Here is a 10,830-nt window from a genome sequence, read left to right as displayed (position 1 = left end):
ACACTCAATCAAACAGACTCCAACCTTTCTCCACATGCCCAAGACCAGAGAGGCTGTGTAAGGACATCAGGGAAAATTGTAGACCTGCAACAGGCTGGATGGGCACAGGACAATAGGAAGCAGCCTTGGTAAGAAGCAAAAACTGTTGGCGCAATTATTAGAAAATGGAAGAAAGTTCAAGCATGACGTCAATCACCCTCGATCTGGGGCTCCTGCACAGATCTCACCTCGATGGGATCAATGATCATGAGGAATGTTGAGGATCAGGCCCAGAACTACACGGCAGAGACCTGGTCAATGACCTGAAGAGAGCTGGGACCACAGTCTCAAGAAATACCATTAGTTAACCACTACGCCATCCGATGGATTAAAACCTGCAGCGCCCGCAAAGGTCCCCCTGCTTCAAGCCAGCGCAGGTCCAGCGCCCGTCTGAAGGTTTGCCAATGACATCTGGATGATCCAGAGGAAGAATGGAGAGTCATGTGGTCTGATGAGGACAAAAATAGAGCTTTTTGTCTAAACTCATCGCCGTGTTATGGAGGAAGGAAGAAGGTATGAGTACAACCCCAAGAACCCTCCCAGACCGTGAAGCATGGAGGTGGAAACGCATTCTTTGGGGATGCCTTTCGCAAATGGGGAAGACGACCTGCACGTATTGAGGGAGGACTGGATGGGCCATGTATTCGCGAGATCTTGGCAACAACCTCCTTCCCTCAGTAAGAGCATTGAAGATGGGTTCGTGCTGGGTCTTCCGCATGCACAACGACCCAAAACACACGGCCAGGGCAACTAAGTAGGTGGCTCCGTAAGAAGGCATCTCAAGGTCCTGGAGTGGCCTAGCCAGAATCTCCAGACCTGAACCCAATAGAAAATCTTATGGAGAGCTGAACGTCCGTCATTGCCCAGCGACAAGCCCCGAAACCTGAAGGATTGAGAAGTTCTGTTTGGAGAGTGGGCCAAAATCCCTGCTGCAGTGTCGTGCAAACCTGGTCAGAACTACAAGAAGCGTGAATGATCTGCTGTAATTGCAAACAGAAGGTTTCTGTACCAATATTAAGTCCTGCTTTTCTGATGTACAACGAATACTTATGTCATGCCAATAAAATGCAAATAATTACTTAAAAATCATACAATGTTGGAATTTTTCTGATTTTTGTTTTAGAGATCCGTCTCTTGCACAGTTGAAGTTACCTTATGATAAAAATTACAAACCTTGCTACATGCGTTGTAAGTAGGAAACCCTGGCATAATCGCAGTGTATCAAATACTTGTTCTCCCCACTGCGAGTCTCTGATGACCCCTCCCGTGCTTGCTCTATCTGTCTCTGGTGACACGCCTACCTGTCAGTCATACACAGGTGCCAAACAACAGTTCAGCGTAGCGGTCCCAGCGTCGCTGCAGGATTGATGTCCGATGTCCACGGCTCGTTGTCGCATAAACGATCTGCCTGCCATGCAGCCGTGGAAGTGGTTCAGGCTTGGTCTCAACCTTCGCTGATCGTGTTGCTTCGTCTGTCGGACACCCTGAGGATCAAAGCACAGAGGGAGGTGAGGAAGAATATGTTCCATATTGGGTTGTCATTTTGATATGTGAGAACATCAAAATGGTGGCTAGCGGTTAAGAGCGTTGGGCCAGTACCGGAAATGGTCACTGTTTCAAATCCCAAGCTGACTAGGTGATAAATCTGCTGATGTGACCTTGAGCAAGGCACAAATCCCTAATTGCTCCTGTAAGTCAGCTGGGGATAAGAAGTTTTCTGCAAATGACAAAAAAGTTAAAGGAAAATTAATAATTTAAATATTAAAAACAAATGATGTAGACATTGAACGTGTTTTCTGTATAATAAGAGCAAAAGTAGGGCACTATAAAGGGGATTGGGTTGCCATTTGGGACATACCCGAGGTCTGGTCAACAGCTCACGTTCAGTGGTTGCTATGGTAATGTATGTTGATGTTGGAACAGGTAAAGTTGAAGAGCCGAACAGAGTTGTTGGTGAACAGCTCACCTCAAGAAGTAGCGTCCCCTGTGCGGACAGGAAGGGTTGGTGATATTTCAGGGAGAGCCCTTCCTCCCTCATCTATGTGATTGGAAGTAGGTTGGTCCCTGGCTGCTACGTCACCGTTGTGCCAGAACCGTCAATTCAAACGGTAACCTGGAAGAGGAGAAACAAACAGGAAATATTAGACACAGCTTTTGATGTAATGAATGACAATCAGTAATGAATCAACATAATCCAGTATTCATCTCGCCAAAGCTGCATCTGTCTACCTCTCAACAACTCTTCTGCACATTATTTAGAAATTTGTAGAGAGTTGACGAATTTATATAACGAGGCCGGGTGAGTATCAGATTCCCACATTTTGGCTCGACCTGTGCGAACTGTAGTTTCTTCTTGCCTGCTGAAAGAAGTGTGACATTGAGCCTGTCCCTTCACTCAGGCCCAGCTCCAGCTCCCAGGGCGTCAGGCGACAGCGTGTGTAAACATCAGAGGCCTGTGTGAGTCCCAGGAACGGAACTTAAACTTGACAAACACCGGCCTTCCTGAAGAACCCAGGCACCTGGTTAGTTGTTGGGCCGGCGAAGGTCACGGGTTTCCACAGGATGTCACGGCACGCGTAGTCATCTTCTTTCTGAGAGAAAAGACACGAGGTACGAGGAAGGAAATATTGGCATTTACAGACAAACTACGAAGAAAGATGAGGACATCCACTGTAGGTCACAGGTTAAATCGTGTGTCGTGTTTGGTAACGAAGAACGTGATGCAGAGGTGAAGTCTTGATGAGAAGCTACACCCTGCGCGAGGGATGCGTATCTCAGGCTCCTGGTCCGGCCATGTTATGACGTTGATCCCGTTGAATGAAACGCTTCTCCAGCAGCCGACGGAGATCTCTCTCTGGTTGNGATGTTGCAGTTATTGCAGCTGAAAATTTCAGCTAGGCTATTGAATAATATGTGACACATTGCACGTGCACGTGGCAGGACGAACAAACACTACACACACGAGTCTGACGCACGAACTAGGAGTAAAGACATCTTGGGGCGGATGTCCTGAACGTTGAGTTGAGCAGGATGGAGAGAGTAGGTCTGAAGAAAGGTAGGATGGAGGGAGGAGAAGGAGGGGAAGAAGCGGGAGGGGAGATGATTTGGCCTCATAGAAGAGAACAGCTAATCAACAGGTCCATTTTTGGTGTATTCCACTTGAGTGACTGGCCACATCACCGTGCTGCAATAATAGTTGAGAAGAACTTATACGTGCTGAGTCAATGAAGTTATCCACCGAAGGGGAGTCAGAACGTGAGGCTGAGAATGGCCCGGGCATTTGATGCAGTGGCACTTACACAGGAATGGAGCCGGGTGGGGCCATGGGGTGCAGAGGGCTCAGTGTGGACGAAAGAACGGCAAGAGAGGGTAGGTTGCATAGCGGTGGAGATGCGTTGGCAAGCAGAGCAGGCATTGTATCGGAAGCCAGTTGAGAAGAGTTGTTGGTCAAAGGAGACTGAGACCTGCATCGTCAACAAAAGAAGCAACAGCTTTTCCTTTAATGTGGAAGCAACGCTTTGTTATTCGATTTCGCACGTTTATATTACTGATTGCATTAGTTGTTCGTGTGAATGTCGATTGCCCTTTTTGGCTCTGTAAGTCAGTGTCTGTGAGTCTAAAACGTTTCAAGTGGATAAGATTGAGTGAGTGCTAGGCACCCTCGCATACTGTGACTGTGTTTTTGGGATCTTCTGCTCCAATGTCTTACATGAGGATATTACTAGTTATAGGTAAGCGGGGTGTTTCATATTTGGTCCTATTTTCAAAAATATAGGTGTGTCCAATTAAATGTCGACAAGTTCAATGGAACACATTCAACAGAGTCAATGTTTACAATTAAACTCAACAAAAAAAAGAATAGTCTCGTCTCTGTAGCTGCGTATCAATTTCAGCAAACTTACAATGGTGTAAATATTTTTATGAACTAACAGATTCAAACTGAGACATAAATGACAAGTTCTAACAGACATGTGGACTGACCGAGAAATGGAAATATTGTGTCTTGACAAACGGGGTCAAATCATGAAAGTCTACAGCAGTCAGTATCTGGTGTGGCCACCAGCTGCATTATTAAGAACTGCAGCGCATCTCCTCCTCATGGACTGCACCAAATTTGTCAGTTCTTGCTGTGAGATGTTACCCCACTCTTCCACCAAGGCACCTGCAAGTTCCCAGACATTTCTGGGGGGAATGGCCCTAGCCCTCACCCTCCGATCCAACAGGTCCCAGACGTGCTCAATGGGATTGAGATCCGGGCTCTTTGCTGGCCATGGTAGAACACTGATATTCCTGTCTTGCAGGAAATCACGTACAGGACGAGCAGTATGGCTGGTGGCATTGTCATGCTGGAGGGTCATGACAGGATGAGCCTGCAGGAAGAGTACCACATGAGGGAGGAGGATATCTTCCCTGTAACACACATCGTTGAGATTGCCTGAAATGACAACAAGCTCAGTCTGATGATGCTGTGCCAGACCATGACGGACCCTCCACCTCCAAATCAATCCCGCTCCAGAGTACAGGCCTCGGTGTAATGCCTCCTTGCAGCATGCCTAAGGCGCGTTCACGCAGATGAGCAGGGACCCTGGGCATCTTTCTTTTGGTGTTTTTCAGAGTCAGTAGAAAGGCCTCTTTAGTGTCCTATGTTTTCATAACTGTGACCTTAATTGCCTCCCGTCTGTATGCTGTTAGTGTCTTAACGACCGTTCCACAGGTGCATGTTGATTAATTCTTTATGGTTCATTGAACAAGCATGGGAAACAGTGTTTAAACCCTTTACAATTAATATCTGTGAAGTTATTTGGATTTATACGAATTATCTTTGAAAGACAGGGTCCTGAAAAAGGGACGTTTCTTTTTTTGCCGAGTTTACAATACAGCATATAGTAGAGGAAACTAGCAGCGATTGCAAAATCTTGCATCCATATGTTGTTTACTGTAGTGATTCAAACTGGATGAAAACTGACATGCAACACTGTCAATAACGCACCATGCAGTCCTTTGGTCTCAATCTCATTTAGGCATCACGCTACGACTCTTGGATGAAGTTGAATCCCTCTCGCTACAGCTAAATCATGTCACATGATTCTATCATGTTATCGTGCCGTGACCCAAATGCTTTGATCACTGCAAGCGATAAAAATCTGCTCTCAACTCTGATTCTGTAAAAGTGCTGCGCACTGCTACATATTGTAAACACACAGCAGTCTATTTTTAACAGGGCTGCTTTAGTTTGGCTTTTCAAAGCCGAGAAACAAAAGCACATCGTTGGAAAGGCTGGAGGGTGAGAGAGCGCAGTAGCACTTGCAGGCACACACAGCAGCCCCCATTCTGGAAGCCTAATGGGGGCCTAAATCAGCCTAAAAGGGTGATTTGATAGGGGTAAAACGACAGGGAGAGTTATGTTTCTTAGTGCCTCCTTCCCATACACATAGTGGCTGTGCTCTTGTCGATGCTATCGCTGATTCCAGATCAGTTTTAACCCACTCGTTATTTATTGCACGGTTCTATGATGCTTCTGATTGGACTCGTGCTGAGGGTTCAAATGATGGATGTTCCTCATATTGTGGAATCACCCCCTCCCTCGCTCTCCTACTGGTCTCAGAGGGTGGAGGACAGAGTCTGTGTGGGTGGAGACAGACAGAGCTGCTGTAGCAGGGGAGTTCTCAGTATTCTCCTGGCCCTGTCGTCACTGCAGAGCCAACCAGCCAGCTCTGTCAGGCTGTTATCCCCTCCCTCTCTCCTCCTCCTCAGGTGTTGATAAGCCATGCTCTGGTGCTGGCTAATTACTCACGTCGCACAGGGAGGAACAGGGGGGAGATCCCCTAGAGGAAGGGACAGCTGTCTGAAACTGCTCGGCTAACCGCCGACGTGCACCTTTTAGCACATGTGATGCTGTTCCCGACAAATATCATGTCACAACCACTGAGGCTCCCCCTTCAATTGACCTCACCTCCCTTGACAGACTGGAGCCTCATCACTTCCTCCCATCCCCACTCTCAGCCTAGTGACTCATCTGCCCGTCAAGGCAACACAGCAGAGGAAGAGGGTGACCAATAATGGGATGTTTCTATTTTTTAAATGTTAGTCATTTAGCAGACGCTCTTATCCAGAGTGACTTACAGTGGTGAGGGCATACAGTATATTTTCAGACTTTTTTTCTCCATACTGTGACATAGAAAAACACACTGCACCGTCCCCAACTACTACCACAACTTGACCAACCGCAACAGAAAAATGGGCTTACATTAATCATGAAAATTTACAGATGAAACAGTCCTTGGAGAATGTCTTTACAAGCTGTTTTTCTGTGTGAAGGCGGACTTGATGAATCTGGCTGCATGCAGAGGAGCGTCCTCCTCTCTGTCCAAAATATCACTAAAAATATACCAAAGTAGCTTAGTTAAGCATCTGCAAGCGACGTGAGCCAGAAGCTTATACCGAGAAAAAAGACTCTCAGCTAAAGTAGCGAGTGGAACGGAGACGTCTGAATAAAAAAAGATTGTATGAAAAAAAGGGAGCCCGAGAACTAGTCCATAAAGCTGGCAGGGGAAGTGACAAATGAGAAATAATTACAACCACTCAAGCAAACTGCTTGGTTTCATCCAAACCACCAGGTACTGTAGCTACTACTAATCTATATCTAACTTCGAGTGGTAGTAGCTACAGTATCTGGTGGTTTGGATGAAATCAAGCAACCCATGATCTGCAAAACAACAATATCAACCATGGTCCTCTCGTAACAGCCGCTGCAGACCATGGGATATTAGGATGACATGTTTCCCAGGCTGAGTGGGGGAGACAGGAGGATGACATGTTTCCCAGGCTGAGTGGGGGAGACAGAGATGACATGTTTTCCCAGGCTGATGGGGGAGACAGGAGGATGACATGTTTCTCCAGGCTGGAGTGGGGGAGATAGGAGGATGACATGTTTCCAGGTGAGTGGGGGGAGATAGGAGGTGACAATGTTTCCCAGGGCTGATGGGGGAGATAGGAGGATGACAATGTTTTCCCAGGCTGAGTGGGGAGGATAGAGGCATGAAATCTAAATAGATACAACCCGGGGGAATTTGGGAAGCAACCCATGATAGCAAATCTGTCATTAATAGTGAGTGAGTGAGTGCGTGAGTGAGTGAGTGAAGTGATGATGAGTGAGTGAGTGAGTGAGTGAAGTGAGTGAGTGAGTGAGGTGAGTGAGTGAGTAGAGTGAGTGAGGAGTGAGTGAGTGAGAGTGTGAGTCCGTGAGAGAGAGAGAGAAACTGTCGATTTTTCGATTCATTATGGTCCCTTGGAAAGGAATTATTGAACATTACAGCATTCTCTTTATTGGTCCTTTGAGAAGCATGGGATCATAAAAGAGATGGGAAATGTATGCGGCTGCTTTTCTCGTGGAGAAAAGTGGGATAATGGTCTGTCTGATAAATGCAATTGGCTCCATTTCAACCTTCTATTTAATTTTCTCTATAGGCTTGCAGCATTCCTTTCCTGACAAGTAGAGAAGTGCATGGCTTACAGGTAGACATTCACATATACGAATAAACAACACACCGAACACGATGAACACGTCCACCACACAGACATTTCAACTGGAATACAGAGCCTACTTGGCTTAGACGTCCAATTTGTTTTGATTGACTTAAGCTGTCCAGCACCATGCGTTTCATCAACTTCAAACACATTCCCTGTGGTGACTGAATTGCAGTAATTCAAGTACTCCTGACACCAATTAGTGAGGTAAATAATAGCTGTGGGCAGAAGAGGCAGAATCCCATTTCCGCTCTACTGATTCCCGGCGTTATCCCTTATCAAAGCTCGCTTTCTTCAAAACTCCAATTTGAGATTCACAGGGAACATCTAAGTCTCCCATCTGCAGCTCTAACTCTTGACGCTCCCACAGTGAGGAAATATGTGTTCAATAACAAAGCACCCGTACCTATGTTGCTCTGTCGCCACTGCCCTCCAAATTTCTCTCAGCGCACGTCATCACTGGCCCCAGAATCGACCAATACATGTCTCAGTCGACTTAGAACACGCAATTTTTGACCAGGCGGTGACTGGGAAGGGTTAAAAAGATTAAAAGAGAGCAGGACCTGGGCCCAGTTTTTGGCATTTACTCAGATTGAACCATCTGCTCTCTTCAACTCCAGGCAGTCAACCTGGCCGATTTGAAAATCACATAGCGTTATCTTTTCAGATGGATTAGAAAAGCTTGGTTAGACGGAATTTGCTCTGTGGCCCAGCCAGCCACTGCTATCAGTCTGGGATCAGTGAGCTGGGAGAAGAACACATAAACGCTGTCTGTCTGGGGTGAGTGAGCTGGGAGAGGAACACAAACACTGTCTGTCTGGCTGGAACTCCAGTCCACAGGGAGACAGGAGGCTTATCAGGGTGAGACCAAATGTAACCAAACACACTGTGTGGGAATGAACCCTGAGATGGGCTGCCTTATACATGGTTACACATCACCTAAAAAGGTAAGACGGTATGAATAGAGATGTGTTTATAAGATATGTATGACATGAGTGCCAGAGAAATAAGCTTGTTTGTTCATCCAAATGTGTGTGCAAAAAACATCTCAAAGTGGGAAAAATATCATGATGTCACAACAAGTCACATGACTCTCAATGAATATATGTCACAGGACTAGAGCATTCATGAGGGGATTAAGAATTGGCAGAACAGTTAGAACGGCCACAGTACGGTTCTCCCTGGAGCTATCCATGGTGCTGAAAAAGTCCTCTCTCATGCATGACTTTATATACTCTGAGCCAGAGGAAGAAGTTCTGAACAACTAGACTCAGTCTGAATACTGTGATAGGTCCCATCCTTACATATAGATATAGACATAGATAGAACATGACATCATCTGACTCACCCCTGCAGCTCCTTGAGCGAGACAGAGATCTTGAGGTTGTGTCCCAGGACGTGCAGGGCTGTGAGRATGTCGGCCCACTGGACCATCTCCCCCAGAGGACCTCCCTTCAGGACCTTGGGGCTGAACACGTCCCCTGACTCCTCTGTCAGGAAGCCTACGTGCACCAGGATCTGAGGAAAAAACAGAGGTTTGAGGGGTTGGAACCATAGGCTTGAACCGTTTCCAGTCTCATTCTGATGAGCTCCCAACTAATAGGACTGATCCATGGTTCTTATCCATAGCTATCTCTATTAGCTTCATTCATGTCTGTACATCTCAGATCACCCCAAACCACTGGTCTTGGAATAGAGATGAATGGAGATAAGAGAGATGAATTGCAACAAACTGAATATGTATGCTAAAAGACAGGAAGAGTAGTAATGCAAGCCATGAAACATTCGTTCCCAAGCAAATCTTGGAAAACACCATTTCTGAATCTGGAATCTGAATAGTGATTGACCTGCTGAAGATAATTAATATGCCTAATGGTACAAGACTGTTTTAATTGCTGATGGGAGAGGATGGGACTTCCAGCTTGTTAACTGTGTAATGAAATCAGACTGTGTGATTTCTCAGCAGATGGCAGCCTTTAATTCTTCCCCAGTTACTTTTGACTCACAAAAGTTTCTCATCTTACTTCTAAAGAGTAAAGTAACTAACCACTCTGGGGTTCGTGCTCCAAACTAGTTTTACCATTCTCACTAAAGACGGGAGAAAACGAAGGACACAGTGAAGGCAGCCAACACAGACCCATTGAATATTGCACAATGCAGGGAAATTGCTAGAGGACAAGATGACTGCACAGTGCACACAATACAAAGAGGGAAATCGATGACAATCAATTGCGATTTATTGCTCTGCTTTCGTTAAGAGTGGACGCAACAGATGTCATCACAAATGCCTCGCCATGACCAGGCAGAAGTACCTCAACAGGCCCCCTGCATCTATGATGCCAGTGAATCATCATGTCACTGCAGTGCCAGGGTACTCATGCCAGCCACACAATACTTGTCACATCACCATAAACTACATGAAATAATTCATTTTCAAATGACTACAAAAGGAATTGGAAGTTTATAAAAGTGTTCTACAGCAATTTTGCCTTTATGAAAGTACAGTTTAGTGCAATGTAGAGAGAAAAAGACAGAAAAATCAAGGTTGCAGACAGAGAGGAGAGAGACAGGTGGGGTAGACGGCTGCTGTCTAGTTCCACTCCTCCGTGAAGTCTCCCTTCAATGAGTCTATTTCCATCRGCAGATTATCGTTCTCTCATCTGCGTTTTCACAGCAGCACAGCAGTTCCTCCTCGTCTGTTTTCTAAACACGGTTCTGTTCTGTCAGAGCCGCTGCAGCCAAGCCCAGAGGGGCCAGTTAATGGACAGTAACTATTACTGTTGAACACACCGTTAAAAAAGAACAAAGAGACTCTTCTTTTTGGAGGCTGATCAAGGAACAGGCTTGGGAAGGATGCTGTGTGTTGACAGCGCTGGTGCTGGCTTATCCAAGCTAATAGTTCTCTAAAGAGAGACTGATGAAAAGAAGAATCCTATTTATATACGTTCTGAAAGCATCTCTTGGCCAAAGACCAGACGGGCCTGCTTTCCCAAAGCAAAGCAAACACCTATCAATCACTGCGTCTCATGTTCACTCAGGCTTTTGAAGTTATGAGCCTCTTTTTAACTAGAGAAGGATTAAAGGAGTGGGGTTTGCACAAAGAGAATGCTCGGAGTGGTAAACTCAAAGAATACTGCAGTCAATCTATACCTTTCCCAGGCTTGGTTTTGTGAATAATTCAAGCTTCAAGTTTTTAACGCCGTGTGCACAAGTACAGTGAAATGCCTTTCTTGCAGCTCCAAATCCAACAATGTAGTAATCAAT

General features: G+C 45.9%; 1 protein-coding gene across 1 annotated transcript in view; it reads right to left on the bottom strand.

Moving 5' to 3' along the window:
* Positions 1-8,910: 8,910 nt before the first annotated feature.
* LOC111980111 (alpha-1,6-mannosylglycoprotein 6-beta-N-acetylglucosaminyltransferase B) overlaps positions 8,911-10,830 on the bottom strand; it is a 38,685-nt gene continuing 36,765 nt past the window's right edge. The window contains exon 9 of the mRNA XM_024010775.2: positions 8,911-9,084. Within this exon, the coding sequence (XP_023866543.2) occupies positions 8,911-9,084 (174 nt within the window). The remainder of the gene's footprint in view (positions 9,085-10,830) is intronic.

The sequence above is a fragment of the Salvelinus sp. IW2-2015 genome, linkage group LG20 (genome assembly GCF_002910315.2).
Source record: "Salvelinus sp. IW2-2015 linkage group LG20, ASM291031v2, whole genome shotgun sequence".
NCBI classification, from domain to species: Eukaryota; Metazoa; Chordata; class Actinopteri; order Salmoniformes; family Salmonidae; genus Salvelinus; species Salvelinus sp. IW2-2015.
The sequence above is the reverse complement of the archived record's forward strand: the minus strand, read 5'-3'. Positions and strand labels throughout refer to the sequence as shown.